The sequence below is a fragment of the Numida meleagris genome, chromosome 3 (assembly GCF_002078875.1).
Source record: "Numida meleagris isolate 19003 breed g44 Domestic line chromosome 3, NumMel1.0, whole genome shotgun sequence".
Lineage (NCBI taxonomy): Eukaryota > Metazoa > Chordata > Aves > Galliformes > Numididae > Numida > Numida meleagris.
In genome coordinates, this window is record NC_034411.1 from 86703283 (window position 1) to 86722104 (window position 18822).

The 18822-nt window shown below is 37.1% G+C and overlaps 1 protein-coding gene across 6 annotated transcripts in view; it reads left to right on the forward strand.

The window, feature by feature from the left end:
* Positions 1 to 18822, forward strand: part of KHDRBS2 (KH RNA binding domain containing, signal transduction associated 2) — a 333052-nt gene that overhangs the window by 215225 nt on the left and 99005 nt on the right. For 5 of the 6 annotated variants that reach the window (XR_002437290.1, XM_021392691.1, XM_021392692.1 and 2 more), the window contains exons 5-6: positions 9451 to 9578; positions 12308 to 12503. Coding sequence is in view for 5 of the 6 variants with exons in the window: in XM_021392691.1 (XP_021248366.1) it covers positions 9451 to 9578; positions 12308 to 12503 (324 nt within the window). In the remaining variant the exon portion in view is untranslated. Of the gene's footprint in view, positions 1 to 9450; positions 9579 to 12307; positions 12504 to 13196; positions 17976 to 18822 lie in introns of those variants that run through there. The other variant, XM_021392696.1, reaches the window with a different exon arrangement.

Genomic DNA, 18822 nt, shown 5'->3' on the forward strand with positions numbered 1-18822 from the left:
CCCTCACCACTTAACCTGCCCAGGAGCAAGCACAAGACAATGTCTTCTCTAGATCCACTCTCTGCCAGCAGAATTCCTTCTGAGGTGAGGAGAGCCAGGTGTGGGAAGGGGCACATGTCTGCTTGTTCTCCATTGGCTTTCCTCTGTATCATTACATTGGTTATCCATAAATCTCTCAGTATGGGAGATAATTTAGATTATAGCAGATCAAACTGAGCAGATTTAAAGTATGTTTGATTCCAACAGTGAAAATTGCTTTTGTATTTTTACAGCACTCTTACACATCATCTTCTCAGCGTGTTGTGTTTTATATTTTTCCATAGCATACAAAAAAGCCTTGACTCTGGGAAAGATGTGCTATACTGTTAAGTTTAGGTTAGTCTTATTTTTGTGTAGAAGGAGTCCATGAGAAATACAGTTACTGTTTTCTTCTTTGACCTCTGGCTGAGGAGAACACTTGAGGCATTGCTGTCTCTCAAAAAACAAGCCCTGATGGTGGCCTGAGCTTGCTGAAAGGACTTTCTGTGAATGCTGCTAGGACTGTCAATGGAAAGTAAGTCTTCATCCTTTTACCAAATCCATATTTTGAAAAAATGAAGGGCTGAATACTCAGGTCATGCACCATCCACACAACTCTTTCAAGACGTGTCTCTGCATTGAGTCACCCTCTGCTAGCTCTTGCTCTGAGGATATAGCAGTTGGTTTTGCGGTGACTGAATTTAAGATATTCCCTATCTCCTGTCTTTGGATCAGACCAAAGTTAGATCCTGGCATATACTTTCAGTGCGTTATTAGGAACGTTTCTGCTCTGTGTACTAGACTTAGTCTTTGCAGAGTCACTCCTCCAAGGACAGCTTATGTTTTCTTAGTTATATACTGCAGTGAATCAAAGAAATACTACTTCTGCTTTAAAGACTAATTTGGGATTGAGCCTGATAAATGACATTGTACTATGTATGATCAGCTTGCACAGATTATCACCTAATGGGATATTTTTAAGTTCTAAAATGTTTCAGAAACCATGACAGAAAGGATGCTCAGCAAACCACTGTAAGATGTTTTCTTGGCCAGAGCTCTCATCCTTCATTTCTCTTTGTTTACTGTGCCACATGGGAGCAAGAAAGCATAGCTGTAGCAGGGCTGTATAAGACTGGCACATTAAATGGGAGCAATCGTCTTAATTTTGTTGGCTGCTGCTGCCATTCTTTTTATGCTCAACAAGTGGGCTATAAACCTATAGAAGTGGGTTAGCAGGATACAACATGGCTTCTACCTGACATGGTTTAAATAAAAGTTGCATAGGTGTTATCTATAGCTTACTAATTTGATTTACCATAATGTAGGCTTATCATTACTCCAGTCCTAAGAATCATTAGTGATATTAGTAACCAAAGATCACCTTCTCAACAAGACAGTCTTACTCCTCTCCTTTCTTTGAAGCAAACACTTCTTCCCAGAGGAAAATCAGTTATATCCTTCCTTCCTAGGATGTGGTATAAACATCCAGTGCAAAATCTTTTCAAAGACTTCCTTAGTGGCGGGTGGCTACACCACCTTCCCCACAGTCTGCTGTGTGGCCTCTCATTATATTATCAATTCTTTTTTATATCCCTTTCATATGACAGCTGTAAATAAGCACAACTCTCAGGCAGCCAGTATTCACTGAAAATTAGGTAGCTGTCAGCTAACTGGCCTCACTGTCGTCATAGCTCTAATTCTAATGAATTACGGGCCATAGTATCCGTTGGTCTGGGGGCCTGAGAGCAAGAGGGGTGGAACAAATTGAGGCAAATATCTGGAATTTAATACAGATTTCTGAACACCTTTAAAACAGCATGCATTCAACTTCATTGTGGTTAACGTTTCCATGTAAACTGGAATAATCTTCTATTACAGGCCCCCTTTATATGAAAGAAACCAAACACAATAAATTGAATACACAGCTGGATGAGACTTATTTTGCTCTGTTCTAGCAAAGGTTAAAATGTCTGGATCAAAGTTGCACAGCAGTTGTCTATGTGCAATGTACACTCTGGGTATTGGCAGCTTCTCTTCAATGCTGAGGAGTGAGATGTCCTCCCCTCTCCCTCCCACACTGCTTGTAGAGTGTGGTGCCCCATGATGATGATGCCAAGCAGACTTAATTGTGCATGCTCAGAGAAAAATGACATCCACACTTGGGTTAGTGCTCTCTGTGGCAAGTTGACAAATCCCCCAGCTGTCAACTAAACTCAAAGACAAGTGTATGTGGCTCTAGCTTACGTCTGCTTGAATTCTGCCCATAGGCATTTATAAGCTGAAGCTTGTATTGGCTGCACACATTCAGAATGTTATTGAGTGAAATATATGGTCTGTTTTATCTGTTTTGGTCTCTAAGGGTGACCCACACAATTAAGGTTTATTTTTCAGAGGCAGGTAAAGACAATCATTTTTTTGCATATGTGGCAAGTGAAAGGACATGTTTATAGCTATGAATCTGGCTAAACTGCTGATTGCTTAGAGAAAATCACATTTATTCCTTGGACTCAGATGGATTATACTTATATTTTTATGCATTTTGGGGAGTTAGTATCTGCCAGAGAGCTGCATGCACACAAAATGGCCTTATGTAAGTGCCAGTATATATGGGCAAATGCAAAGAGACATGTGGTGTTAATGCAGTATTGGAGTCACAGAAGAGAACTTCTGGCAGAAGCATTATCACTTGTGGTGCTCTGCAGGCTGTCCGTCTAAACCTATCATTACCTGGCACCTATGCTCTAGTGAAATAATCAGATCAATCTGCAAATGGGCAAAAAGCCATCTTAACAGATGGCTTTGACTGTAGGTAACCAGGAAACCATGCATATACATTAGATATGGGTTCAGAGAGCACGGGTTTTATCTAGAAACATGAAAACAGCTGTTGGTTTTAACACATCCATTTATTGTTGAAAGCATATGCCATGCCCATCAGAACCTACATAGGATGAGCTAGAGTCAGCTTCCATTGTTCCGATGAACCTTGCAGGAATTACTTGGTCAGGTGTGGTCTCTGCTATAGATTAGTCTTGTGCTTTACAATGAACTTTGAATTTTCATTACAGAAACAAAGAATGAAATTTGAGGATGCCATTCCATCCACCTAATTTACATGCCCAGCTGAGACACTAACTCACCTTAATTTTAGGTGATTGAGAGGGCTGTCCAATCTACCTAGCATAATTGTCTAAGCTTACTAAGTAGACAGAGATAGAGATTGGCTGCAGATATGCATAGGAAAACATTCAGTATATTTACATTTTGAAAGCAATGGAACCTTAGAACTAAATCTTAGAATGTAAGGAATTGATAAAATATCAATGTCAGCCCAGGATTTAGTGCACCAAGCTCTTCTGATAGTGAGCAGCCAGTGCTAATTATGTTTTTTGTAACACTCTGATATTAAAGCACTCAGCTAGGAAGTGAGAATTCCTGGGTTCTTGGCCTCTTTAGTAATAAACTGCATATCCTCACCCCATGAGTCTAGGTTAGTGTTTTCCACCATGCTTTGAAGTTCAGTCTTAGCACAGCTCACTGTCGTGAATCCACAGAGGACACAAAGCAGCAGTGACTCCAGGGATTTCCTCACCACTGACAGTTTTCACGGGCTTAATGCTTCCCCATATACACAAGAGAGCATAAGGGCAAGGTCTCTACTACTGTCCAAAATTAAATTGTGTTTATCCAAAAATTAAAAAGGGCTATATTCACATCATTTTACTCCAGCTAATTCTCTGGATTTTCTGCACCCTACTGTCTGGCTATGGTTTTTCTGAAGCAGCTACTGAACAGAAATTTCAAGCTAATTGTTACTTAGGCTGCCCGAAGATAGCCCCAGGATAGCAACATCAAGATTTATGGGAGGTAGTCTAGCTTCAATGAATCTGTGCTCATTTATGGGCTCTAAAGCACTTTTACTGATGCTGGGAGCTGGGCAGGATGCAGAAATGCCAGGAGAGTTCAAATTCATCTCCTGTTGCCTTCTTGCTACCTGCTATGCTGAGTACAGGAAGAGAAGAACCCAGAATGGGGAATAAATGTGAATATGATGCTTTCTGTTGGCAACACTTTCGGAGAGTATTATAAGCCCGAGAGAGAAAAACAAGTTTAGTAGTTCAGGCAGTACAAACTGAGATTTTTTTAGAGTCTTTGGACCATATTTCTCATCTTGACTATTCAGGTTTACTGTAAAGAGGTGAGGATCACTTTACAGTAATACCTAACTCTTCTGAATACAGAGTCTGTCATACATATTTTAAACCTCTCTACATAGACCAGCTGTAAATTTGAGGTATTGATGCCTTGGGATATTTGGGAAGTGTTTTAACCACTGTATGGATAATAACCACATGAAAACCACTTATTTTTTGCAACTTCTTTTTTCACTTGGTTAAAATCATGGAATGTTTGATGCCTTAAATCCAGAATGCTAATTGACAGTTGTTGGTCTGTAAATTTAAGTTACCAGTAAATCTGTCCTAGTTTTATCACAACTGCGTGGAGAATAGTCTGCCTTTCACATGATATGCAGCTAGGTTAATTATACAAGGAATGTGAGTATGATATAAAGCATCAGTATAAAAGACCAAGTGAGCCCAAATCATACTTCAACATTGTCAGTGTGAAGGATTGTGATTATCATTTTTGGTTTGACATGCATAAATCTGCATTCTTAAGGTAGTTTGCATTTAACCTAAATTACTTTCCCCTTAACTATGGAGGTAGAATGAAACTCATATGTCACAGATAAGAATAATGGTATTTATTAACAGTGTGAATCATTCATACATGTGAAAAGAACTTAAACTTGCAAAACACATCAGGACAGGAGATCACAGCCCTTAAGGGATTGATTTATCCTTTACTTCTATGAGCCTTTGTTATGGTAATGACAGATATATATTCCTGAAATCCATTGCTTCTGCCTATGTCTTACCCTTTGATTTCTTTATAAACTCTCCTTCCTTGTCACTGTATGTTCTTTTTTTTTTTAGATCAGGTTCTGAAGCTTGTATCATACATTCCTACTTTTCAAAAAAGCGTTTTTTACATTTCCTAGTTTATATGCCTTCCAATCTTTGCTGTACTTCCATGATAGAATGGCCCCTGGATGAGCTGTCTGTGGTCTGATTTTGATACTTAGAGCTTTCCTTTGTTCCTAGCACAACCAAGGCAACTGACTTAATTAAGCATTCCACATCTTCATAAATAAGTGTTGTTGTGGTAGTTTGGAAAAAATGTGTTCATGTAGCCTAGAATACTAAATGTTTTACCTAAATATGTACTTTGATTTGGGGTACTTGGGTAAACATTGTGATTTGATGGCTCTGGGTTCTAGTGGCTTTGCCAAGATTGTAAATCCTTGGTGTATCTAAAGTCAGGATAAATATTTAGGTAAACAGATGTGGGTGTGAGTGGTTAGCTCACCTGCAGCAGTTGTTTGCAAACATTGGCTGCCACGATGTATGTAGATCACTGAATGCAAAACCTGTGTATAGATAACAATGTCTTTAAGGATATAAACCAGAGCAAAATATCATGTTAATGATATGTTAATATCAGCTATAAGATTTCTAAATTAAATAACTGTAAATACAGTACATTTCTCATGATTTTACCTTAATATGAGGAGTATTTTTTTCTGAAACAATGAAGTACTATACTGTATGGCTGCTTCATTATACTTTGTTTAGTATGGGCATGTCTTGTAACATCTACTCTCACTTGGGACTAAATATATGAAACATCATCAGCATAATTTTGCTCAAGTGCTAGGCTCTTGTGTACTTAGCCAAAGTTAAATATTCAGCAGGATACTCTAGCTAGACTCATGTAGCAGTTATGAAAGATTAATTCAGTTTCTGTTTAATGAGTGAGTTGAAGTGAGCATTTCTTTTGAAAATTTCAGATTTAGAAGTTGTGACTTCTATTATTCTTTTTAAAGGGCATGTTACATAAATGATCTATATAGAGTTACATATTTAATGGAAATCTTTCTCCTTCAGGGTACTCTTCCCAGCATTCTAATTACAGTTCTCCATATACCTTTTAGTCTTGCTGTTTCAAAATACATTGTATGTATTTCTTAAGTGGGAATACAGCTGGAAAACAATGAGAATTGTGTAATAGAATTGTGCACATTTGCAGATCCTGCTGTATTTATAAATTCAATTTGGATTTTCCTTTCAGTCAATGCTAAGATTTTAAATGATATTAACATCTGAACAAGGAATTGTAGTTTGAGGCAGTTTCTGTTAGAAGTTCACTTATACAGCAGTGTATAAGGAAAGAGATTAAAGCAGCCACATAGAAAGTTTCAATTCATGTTGTTTGCAGGCATTTTCTTTCTTTTTTTCCTTTTTTCCCCCATATCTTTCTCTAACAAAACTTACTTGTGTTATTAATGGAATTCACTCTTTGCACTGCTGTGGAATCTGAAGGGTAAACTCAATCAGCAAGCTTGAAATCCTAATCCTTGCAAAGCCAGTGTGAATGAATAGCAGATGACATTAAGCAAGGCACAGGAAATGGTACACTTAGTTATTGCTGTAAATGTGATCTGATTGATTCTATCTTTCTTTCCATTTGTGTTTTACAGAACAGGTTTATTTATGAAGATGTCTTTGTCTTATTACCATTAATGTTAAAATGACAGAAAAAATGTGCAAAAAGTTTTGGGAAAAGTTTTGCTGTGAACTGAAAGCTATCATCTAGTTTACTAGCAAATTGGGGATTGACTCTGCTGCAAATGTCACATGTTTGTATAAATGTGGTGCTCTTCTAAATTGCATTATTAGACTTTATTCCAGCTGCACTCCCTAAAATTTTAGAAATTTAGAAGTAGAATTATCACGAGGCCTACACTCTCTAAGAGCACAACAAGGTCAGCATCATGTCGTTAAACAGATTGCCCAGGCTTCTGATTCAGTTATTTAGGAAAAAAGATGCTTAGCTCTTCATTGGGATCTCTTTGGGACGTATTCCTAAGATTAAACAAAACATACTGGCAAAACTGTTTGAAAAATTCCTCTCCTGTTTCTCTACTCCCTCATCACTCAAACCTTCCTCGGGTCACCAACCTCTCCAATACTTAACGAAAGAGTTGGGTTTTGTTTTCTAGCTGTAGTTGTTTTGTTTCATAAATCACATTTACCAAAAGCCATCCCTTTGAACAATAGCTCCTGTTGAACAAGGAAATCTAAAAACAATACCCTGGATACAGATGAGAACTTCACAGAGTCACAGAAATGTCTGTTGGAAGGGTCCACTGAAGGTGGTCTTCAGCATTCCTCTCCAAGCACTTCTACTGCCAACAGTAAACAGAAAATCAAGACAGTTATTTCTCTGTCTAATTAAGTCTTGAATCTGTATGGCTTATTCAAGGTTTGCAGCAACTTCCTTCCAACAGTGCTTTAACTCAGTCTGTTATTTCCCAGCCTCTAAAAATGTGTGGGCTTTGTTATTGCAACAAATGTGCAGAACTCTGCACCACTTCTTGTTGACCTTCAAGAGGTTTCTGTTGGTCCTTCCATCTTCTTAAATTCACTCTGAATTGCAGCTCTGTAATTGTTTGCTGATCAAGGGATGGAATTGTCCTGCTGCACTCTGAGCTTGTGTGGCCTCACGTCAAGTATTGTGTGCAGATTTTGGCACTACAGTGTAAGAAGGACATAAAACTATTAGAGTGTCTAAAGGATGGCTGTGAAGATGAGGACGTGTCTAAGAGGAGAAGTTGTAGGAGGAGAAGCTGAGGTCATTTAGTTTGCTTAGCCCAGAGCAGAGGAGGCTGAGGGAAGGCCTTGTGGCCACCTACAGCTCCTCACAGGGGAGTAGAGGGGCAGTGCTGATCTCTCTGGTGACAACAACAGGACCCAAGAGAATGGCGTGGAGCTGCATCAGGGAAGGTCAGGTTGGGTATTAGGAAAAGGTTCTTCACCTAAGGCTGGTGGGCATGGAAAAAGCTGCCCAGGGCAGTGGGCAAGACCCTGAGCTGCTGGAGTTCAAGGAGTGTTTGGACAACACAACATAGTGTTTGAATTTTGGGTGGTCTTGTGTGAAGCCAGGGATTGGACCTGATGATCTTTGTAGGTCCCTTCCAGCTCAGGATATTCTATGATTCCATGATTCTGTCATTTTCAGTGAGTCAGCCATTTGCTGTTAGTATTATCTGCAAATTTCTTAAGCCCATTGTGTTGACAAAGAGAGCTGATTATATATCTGACTCCAGAAATTTGGTAAGGATTAGAAATTGGTGAAATCCAGGTTCTGTCTTACTGTTTTTTTGATCTAATTTGACTAAAAAGAAGTGTCACTTGCAATGCAACCTGGACAGCTGCCCATCTGAGAAGAAGCAGGTACGGTAGCATTTTGGGATTCTTGAATGCTAGTCCATGACAGTTTCCTGTTGAAAAAATGTAGAATTTGAAGAGTTGAAAATCAATAATACTTTGTTTTGAGACACTAGTTATCTGTTGTAGAGTTCTACAGCCTCTGGCTACTGCAGTGAGCTTTTATTACCATGATCAGCTGAAAGCAAAAGAAAACCTAAAGAAAAAGGGAATTCTGACAAAGACAAAGGCTGTAAAATAAGTTAAAATTACCCAGCATTATATATTTTGTATCAGTAAGAAAAGGACAATCATCAATGTTTTGTTTACTGAGCTAGCAGAAACTTGCAGAGCTGTGGAGTTGATACCCTGCAGTCTTAGAATGGGCCTATTTTATATAATTGAATAATTTTATACAATAAACATTGCCTTGTTGCTCATTACTCCTAAAGAGAGCTCCTTTCAAAAGTTCTTCAATGGATATACAGGATAACTGAAGGCAGCAATCAGTGATGATAAAATTCAGTAAATGATATGACTGTAGAGTTTAATTTCATAATGCTATAATCATTGGTATGTTCTTGTGAAACCATCCAGTCAAATGCATGCAATGTACATTTTGTATACCAAAGTGCAGTGTTAGGTGAAATCTGTGTTGGGAGTACATAAAAATAGACAATGCTCTCTGCCAAAAAAAATACCAAATATTTATAAAATGGATTTCTTGTTCTTGTTTCAAGCTGTTTCAGGTTTGTACCTTCTGTATGTGTAAGTCTGTTTGCATCTTGTTTACAGATACACTTTATGTTTACATCTTGTGTGCCTTTTGTTTTCAATTTTATTTGTACATCTTGTTTATAGCCATCTTAAGTATACACATAAATTTGTCTGACCGTACATTATTGATATTTTTCCAGTCCACAAATACATCAACTTCATATCACTTGTTCATACGAAAAAAATAATATTGCAGCCTACAGGTAATAATGCTAGGCAATTCACCCAAACAGCATCTGTGTAATTTCTTTAATTTCTGTTTTGAGCTGTTTGTTAGCTCAGCCAAAATAGAACGTTTCAGGAAGTTTCATCTTTTGCATTTCAGGATTATAATGATGAAATTCGTCAGGAGCAACTGAGAGAGTTGTCATATTTGAATGGTTCTGAGGATTCGGCACGTGGACGGGGTATTCGAGGAAGAGGGATCCGTGTGCCACCTGCAGCTCCTTCAAGGTGTGGTAGCCTAATCTATTATGCAAATAGCTTTTGAAAGTATAAACAATGGCAAAATAAGCCGTTAAAAATAATAATTATACACATCACAGTCAAAAGGTTTTTTCTTCTGAGAACTTGTGCAATCTACATTGCTCCAGGCTCTCCAGTCTATAATTTACAGGTCATAGTGGGTGTTTACAAGCAATGGACTGCAAATCAGGACAGAGTATGAAGCTAGGAGAAGGATATGTCTGGGAGAAAATACTGTAATTTTGATGTAGAAGCAGAATAGTTGGTGTCGTAAAACCACTGGTCAATAAAATGGCATTCTGTGCTGTAGACAGAGAAGGCAACGTAGTCTGGATAGCACTTTACTTGCCATATCATTACTTATTTTTGGCATAGTATATGAATAATATGTCTATAGTCTAAATATTGTATCTTATTTGTTGTATATGTTATCAGTTCTATATGAATTTCACTGATATCATCTAAAAGTTTTGGTAGATGAATATTTCCTGAATTCCTGCAAGTATTTTTTTTAGTATTGTCAACAGATGCCTCTAGTTGTTCATGAAGACAGTATATAATTTTATTATAGTCCCTCTGGCTCATTTTTGACTGTGAACCCTTAAAAATTTGTTGCCCAAGGTATTTAAGTTATCAAGCTACTTGTAGGCCTCCACAGAGATCATGGTGCTAAGAAATCTGCTTTTATTTTAGAGGGAATGGAATGTGCAGCTTCCTTGATTGTGCTTAGAGAGAAGTTGCTTTTTGGTAATTGAACTGACTGATCTTACCCATGTCCCTTTTTCTTTCCTGGAAAGTGTTTTCCCTCAGTTCTTGATTTTTTTTTTAAACTGTGATGTGATGCACAAGCCCAAGGCATTATACATTTGATATTCATGACCGTCTTCTAATGGAAGTCTTCCGAGGCTCAAAAATTAGATTTCCTTGCTCCTAAGGTGGTTTATGGGAAGCCTGATTGTGATGTTCACAACATCATTGCAACAGGCAGGCAGTTTTAAATTAGTTTTAAAGCATAATCAGTGGAGTGCTGGCCTCCATTTCTTGCTGAACACTCTACTGTCTGAAGCAGTAGGACAGAAAGTAGTAGAATCTTGGATACTTCCCTTACTTAACAGTCAGAAATCCCAGAAAATTAAAAAGGGAAGGGAAAAAAAAGAAACTGAAATATCTTAAGTTGCTTTAAAAGTAATGCCTCCTATTTATTTCCATGGAAGATACTACAATACAAAGAGTACAATAACACTATTTGAAAGAGCAAATCCTCAGCTACAACACTATTTTTCAACATAGTCACCACCATTAGCTATGCGTTTTCACCCATGATGAACAAGAGCCTGCATGCCATGCTCATAAAAATCTGCAATCTCATAAAAAGTGGAGGTGAACCACTGTAACTGTCACTGTCACTACTGCTGAAACACACCACCCACTCCCTCACTGTGCTCACATTCACTGTCTGGTCTCCATAAACATTCAGCAGGCATCAATGAATGTCAGTGGATGCATTTTTTCCACATGGAGGAATGCAGTTCCATGCCTTTGCTTCATACACACTTCCATGTCAGACACCATTCTGTCAAACTGCCCCTTTGCTGCCATCTGTCACATGGCAACAATATGTAACAGAATATTGGTGCAAAGGTTCTGTCTCTGCTGCCATACCACCAACATCCAACTCTGTTGTATTGGGTCAACATAAAAAAAAATGCGAGGCATTACTTGCAAAGCAGCCCTCGTATTTGCACGAAGTTACCTACTCAAACGTAGTAAAATAAAGATGATTGAAAGCTATGTGCTAATCTAATAGTATGGATTTAGTCGTCTCAGCAGTGAACCAGCCAAGGCTAATACTGCTGTGGGAAACCCGAGTTGCATTCAGATCTCTGGACCTGAATGTTAAGTGGTGCCAGTCATGACACACTCAGTTGTACCAGGCACTTGCACAGTCTTCAGAAAGGACAGCACACTAAAGAGCATACAAGTCTGAAAGGAAAACCATAGATTGCTTCTCTGATATATCCTCCTTCTAGTTTGGAAAATTGTATAGTTACCAGATCCTCTTTTTAACCAAGAACAGCTGCTGCTGCTTCTGACATATCAGGGTGGTAGATACAGCGTAAGTAAAGAGGAGGATGCTAAACTAAACCTTTCTCTGCTTGTCTATATGCACTGCTCTCTCCATACAGTGAGGAAGGCCAAATCTCATGCTATCCTTTGCTTGTGCTGAACTAAATTGTACAGGAGGGAAAGTTCTTACTCTCCTTTTATACTTTCTGCTTTGCCTTGCCCTTTTCTGCTATCCAACATCGTCTTCTGCCAGACAGATTCTTCCATCCACCAATAAACATGAGACTGACAGCAATGACTGCTTTTGAATTTTGGGAGCAATAGAAAAAAATCCTCTTTTATTTCTTGTTTTGGAGCTACTTCAGAGTAACTCTGCAAACTGAATTACAATGATCCAGGATTCCATTCATACAAGTTAAAAAAGGATCAGATGTAAAAAGCACTGGGTAGCTTAGAAATAATGCCTTTCCATAACAGAAGACATGCATGAGATAGTGCCTAAAAGAGCTTGACGTCATAGCTGCCAAAACCCAGAGTTACACGACACTTTAAATAGCAGTAAAAATACAAGAGCCTTTCTGGTGGGGTAGCACTTGCCTGTCCTCTCTTAACATATGCCCCAGTGCATTCACTGCTTTTTGCTCCCACAGGGGCCGTGGGGGTGCGATTCCTCCGCCCCTCCCTGGACGAGGTGCCCAAGCCCCCAGAGGAGCACCAGTGACTCGTGGAGCTCTCCCCGTCCCACCTGTAGCAAGAGGTGTTCCCACACCTCGAGCAAGGGGGGCCCCAGCGGTCCCAGGCTACAGACCACCCCCACCACCTGCGCATGAGGCATATGAAGAATATGTAAGTAATTGCATGCATAAATAACAGATGTGAGCCAAACTGCTCTGTTGAGCTACCAGTACCTCTGAAGCTGAAGAATCTAGTCCAATAAGCTTTCTGTCTCTACTGCACACCTCCTGCTGGTGAATCACAGTCTAGGTGATATAATGTGGCAGCAGAATTATGGTTCAGGTGATGTGATTTCACAGAGCTTCTCACAGCTTAGTTTTGGATAGGAGAAGATCGTTCTGGTTAGCTCCCAGTATATAACAAAAGAGCAACACAGACTATAAATGTAGTCTGAAGACCGTGCTGTAGTAGGAAAACACTGTCTACTGTAGGGGAAGTTCTTACGAAAAACAAATATCCTTTCTAAGAAAATAAGACTTGTTTATTCTTCTGAATCCTTATTACATAAATATATATGGATTCTTACTTGTATTCATAATTGTGTTACAGATACCTAACAAATAGAAAGACAGGTAGTTTTCATGTAAACTGATATAATTATGCATATTTAGCATGGAGTAGTAGTAACTGTCACCTTTTCTAATGAGGTGTTACAAGTAATTGTGCTGTAAATATCAAAGTTTTCAAGTCATCCTCATTAATGTTCCTTCCTGGAACTACCACTATAACAACAGAGATTCAAGTAGAGGAAAAAGTACCATCAAATATAGAATCTGACTTTTCCCATCTGTAATAAATCCAAAGGTAAGAAAGATGAACATCGCATCCACTCTTTAATTCTATCACTGGGAGAACCATTGAGAAGATAGAATTTTATTGAGAAGATTCAGTTTTACTCAATTACAGGCCTTCCTGGAACAGAAGAAAGGAAATTGAAATAAAAATTAATCATTACTGGTGAAGCTGTACTCGACCATCTGTATTTGTAGAATAGAGGTTAGATCATGACCATTTCAAATCAGGGACGTTTTCTGTCAGTACCAAAAGCCAAAACTGGACAACAGCATGCAAAAAAAGAGGAGGGAAATTAAGTCACTCTCTGCTATTATTTACTTCAAAACAGCTTCTATTTTTAAATGAGTATAAAGCCCTGCTTTAAAAAAAATAAAAATAAAAATAAAAGTATATCCTTCGTTTATGTTTGTTGCATAATATCTGAAATCTTCCTGTTCTGTGCAGAGCTCTTCTCCTAATCCACAAGTGACAACTTTCAAAACTGGATCTTTGTAATTTAAGATTAAGATTATAAATTAAGTAAATCTTTTTTCATCTACAGTACTGGTAAATGCCCTAAGATATTAAGCAGATTTTAGGAAACATTTCTTAGCCATTTTCTGGTTAGAAAATATACAGAAAGCAGAAGTTGAGGCAGCTGGATTACAGAAAGTTAGGAAAATATTCAGACAGTTCTACATTGTTTTTACTCTCACAAACAAAATACATACAATTAAATTTTAGTTTACAATTGAGTACTCCAATAAAACCAATCACAAATATGTTTTTATTTTACCCGCTTAAGTAACAGTAAGCATTTTTCTTGTAGAGCAAAATCATATGTTTTGGAGATCCTTTAGTCTCCTATGTCTTTTTCAACACCTACATGCTACAGCTGGGAATATAAGGGCTTTCCCAGACTTCTTGTCATCCAACAGTTTGAAATGAAAATCTCTCTCTTGCCAATTTTGTAATCCAAATACATCCTGCTGTCTCATGAACTGAGATAGCACTTAAAACTGTTGGTGTGCAGGTGGAAGGAAAAGTTCAGTGTGAATTTGTAAATAATATTTTAGGGTAAAATATTTTTAATTTTGAACGTAGTAATGAACACATTTTTCTTCCTAAATGGCAGGTTGCACTATTTATCTGTCTTGATGCTAAAAACAAGTGAATTTATTTGCTGACCAGCAACAGATGTCATGTGTAATTGTTGTTCTTTCACACTCAATTTCAGAGATGAAGAACTAGTTTACAATGAATAATTTATCCAATTTACTCTGTCTCATTTTCTGCTTGTAGGCAACTCACAAGAATATCACAATTTCTTTATATGTTTGTCTTTCATTTTTGAATATGGTACTCCACTGCAAATTTTGCATAGAATATGCGAGCACCTTTCGTTTGATTAGCTGTGCATATGAATGCAGTGTCACTGATTTTGTGTAACTGCATTCTTTATTTTTCTTTGCTCTAATAAAATATGGTCATTTCAATGCCAAGTTCAAAGTGAACTCAAGAAATAGAATAGGATGACTGCAGCAGATTTTTTTAATGTCTCAACAGTTTTTCCTGAAAAAAATCATTATTTTCTCAGTTCTATTAATCAGATATTGTGTTGACTGTTTCACCTTGACACCAAACTATTCAAATACTTTGGATAAGTATTTAAAAGTTAGGATCATTCTTTTGTATTTTTTATTCTGTTATTGGCCTTTGCAGGTTCCATAAAACAAAATGCCTAAAGGTTTCTAAAGAAAAATGAAGTCTTGTTGCTGTGATGAATGTATTTGTGTTCAACATTTTGAATGTAAAGCCCAGCCAAGGGGAAAATAGTTTGGAACAACTTTCAGAAAAGAGGAGGGCTAGATAGGAATGTGTCCACTTGGGCAGCCCTGCAGTGAAGGGGAGGGAGCACATTTCACAACCTTTTCTTTACTTGCTTCAGAAGGAGATACATGGCTTTAATTGGATGTAGCTTAAATAGTGTCCCTGAGGAATTTCTGAAGTTCCTTCCACCTACAAGAAGCGAAGAAACAGACATTAGAGAGTAAATGCAGAGGAAAGTAATGGTTGCTACTTGAATTTACGTGCCTTAAAAACAGTTCATTATGTTTGAATTTGAATGGAGATCTTGATGAATTAACTATGCAGCTTTTGTGATCAGAGGGTTCGTCTTGAGTTTGTAACTTGGTGACTAAGAGTACTCTGTAAAGGTGACTGACCTTAGTTCAGTGCATCTAATTTGTACGATGTGCTCTGTTTAAGATGTTCACTTGTACACAGTTCAGAGCAGACGCTTGAACTGATCATTGTGAACTTTCCTCAGAAGAAGCTAATTCAGAAGCATTGCCATTTTGAAAATATCCCTGAAAAGGATTCAAAGCTTTATTAAAAAAAAAAGACAGCCTTCTGAACCCTGGACACTCTGTTTGCACAGGAAATTACACAGGGTGATTCCCAATTAAATGCATTATGGATCATACTCAGAATACTTCCACATGTTAAGTATGCAAATTAATTTGAGTTACTGTTTAATTCTGCTTTCCAAGTATAGTAACGTATGGCATCACTAGTTGACAGCAATGACTCAGTCTGGAACATTCCAGGAATACTAGTTTACCACCAAGTTGTTGTTGTACTGAAGGGATGCTGAAAAAAACAAAAGCGAGTGATAGAATGGCAGCAATGCTAGCAGGTTTTAGTGAAAAAAATATCTGGAATTTATCAAATTGAATTTTTCAATTAGGTTCATATTCTACATTGCATTAGGCAGAGATGTTTTGAGTAAAGAGAATGGCACTGGAATTGCATTTTAATTGCTTCTTTTAATCTTATATCATGTATAGTTGTAGTTTGAAGCATTAGTTTTGTTTGTTAGAGATATCAAGCCAAATTTTATTATGGTTCTATATCATTACACCAAGATAGGAGATGGTGAATAAAAATGAGTTCAGACATTGTTGCAACCCTTCATTATGACCTTTATTGACAAGGCCAATGGGAAGATTGATTTTGTGCCATTTTTTTTATTATAGTGGTCAAGATTTGTTTGGTTGTACATGTACTTTTTTCATATACTTGAAGTTTAGGCAGGAAAATTAACACTGTTATCATCATTACAAATTGAGGGAAGACTTCTGGAGTCTTTTCTCAACAACAGTAAGCAATTTTAAAGGGTTAAGCTCTTATTGGCAGATTGAGACGGCAAAAGAATGATAGATATGACTCTTTGATATTCATGATTTACACAGTAGTGCGACAGTGCTTGAGCAGACCTTCCACTGGAAGGAATACCCTACTGAGGCAATAAGACACTGATTATTTTAGACAATATATTTTATTTTATATAAATATAAGTCAAAAGTATGTATACTTCCTGATCATGCTTTGGAAGTCATTTGTCTCTAGAGCTTCAGTCTTCTTAATCTGAATGAGCTGTGATGAAAAACATTGATGTCCTGCTATTTTTAAAAGCTATGGTAAGCCTTGTTAAGAGGTTTAACTTACATTTGGGCTATTTCATATATTTAGCTGATGTTCAAATTATATTGTTTAAAATAATCATTCTTTATTGTCTTAGTAGGACATTCCTTCCAGTGAAAGATCTAGACGTGACCTACCACTCAATCCCTTCTTCCAGATGTGAAGAATTGTAAACTAGAATAAATTTAAGACTAAAATACACATTAATTTCAAATATTACTTGCACTTTCAGTTTCATTCATGGATGAGAAAGGGCAGGACCTCCAAATAGCTAGAGTATGGTTCAAAGGAAAACAGAGTAGCTTGCAATTCAAGATAGCCTTAATATTTGTAGTAATATAAATTAGTTTTACTAGGTTTCAGCCAAACTTCTAACAAACAAGATAGAATATTGTATTTCTGTGCAATTTTTTAATGCTTTAAATAGGTAAGAGTTTCTACAACACCCTGCACAGAAAGGCACTCATCTTAATATGAATACCTAGGTGAGGCACTTGTATTTATGAATAAATACATAATTTGTTTATAAGAAATACACCAGCCTGTCAAAAACAATGAGAAACTGGTGCAGCTCCTAGGTGTGAGACAGCCAGATGAAAGGGCAATTTTAAACACAAATATTTCTTTGCCGCTTGTTTTATTGATCAAACTGGCCAAACACAGCTTCTGGTAATCTTCTGTAATGGATGATGAGCTTTGCTCTTACAAAGTTACTGAAAAACAACACCACAATAAGAGAGATTGTGCTTTTAGTGTCATGCTGTTCTTCTTGTTTCAAGCTATCTCAGTGCCAACCTAGACATTTTGTCACACTTTCACTTTTTAAAAAAGAATAATCGACATTTACATGTGACTACAATTCCCAAAATTATGCTTCTGAGGGCTTTGCTTAACATTTTAAACTGAAATTCTCGGGGATTTTAAATCTGTTCTATCTGCTATTTTGAATGTAGATGGAAACTCTGTGTAAAGACCTGCACTTCTGCTTCATGACATGTTTGTGCCTGTATTAGTTCTTCAATGAATATGTTAAGATAAGCAACTGGTATTGATTCTGCTACTTTGAAAGTCAATTTCTGTAATCCCAGCAGGATGTTCTCAGTGAGAATGAGAGCAGGACAACTAAAGAAACTTGTTCTAAATCTTGAAATACTGAAATACATTGGATAGAATGACATTCAAAGTGGATTTTTTTTTTAATTGGTATTTGTGAGTTTGAAGATGTGCCATTTATCGATTTCTGTGCCCCTTCCATATGAAAAAGAATCAATGAGAAATGTACTGGGACTAAAGATCATTTGAATAAAGCTGGAATTATAGACATGGGAATCTACATGGCTGAACAACATATTGATTAAATATGATTGATTAACCACTTATGCCCAAGGCACTTAGGAAAAGAACTAAGCTATATTCAATTTACATCTGTTGTGACTTGAAAAATCAGATTTTATTTTTACTATAATAGCAATAAACAGGATAATGTCTGTATTATCTGAAAGACCCTGCTGGGCTTTAGAATAATTCCATGAATGGTTGTCTCTTGAAGGAGCAGTGGATTTCCCTATTGGTTATTCAGACTTTGGAGAATTTAGTCCATTGGTAATATAAAAACATATATTGTGAAAAAGTCCAGCATCTTCATTACAGAATTAAAATAGCAGTAACTTTTTCACATAAGAATAAAAATTACAGTCAGCCTTAAACCATCAGTGTCAGGGAACATGGAATTCTAGAGTTTTTCAGTTACATGTGCAAAGTGTAGTTTGGTTCATATTCTTATAGTTGATAGTCTAAATAAATAAGTCTTACACTATGAAACCAAGTGGTTTCGTAAATGTGAATACTGCTTTTGGACTCAGAACTGCTATGAATTTCTCAGAAATTTATAACGTTCTGTAAAGTAGGCTTCTTCTATATGACTTCATTGATATGATTTGATTCTAAAACTCATATTTATTCAATAGACTAAACTTTACTTATAAAAAAACATAGAATTTTAACATCTATTTATAAATGCTCCAGAAAGATTTTTTTTTTTGTGGAGGATAAACACTTCTGTTGTCTTCATGCTCTCCTTACTTTGCAAAAATAATTCTTTCCTTATCAAGTTTTCAGTTCAAAATTGTTTTCTATGCTAGACAGATTATAGAAGAAAATGCTGATGCAG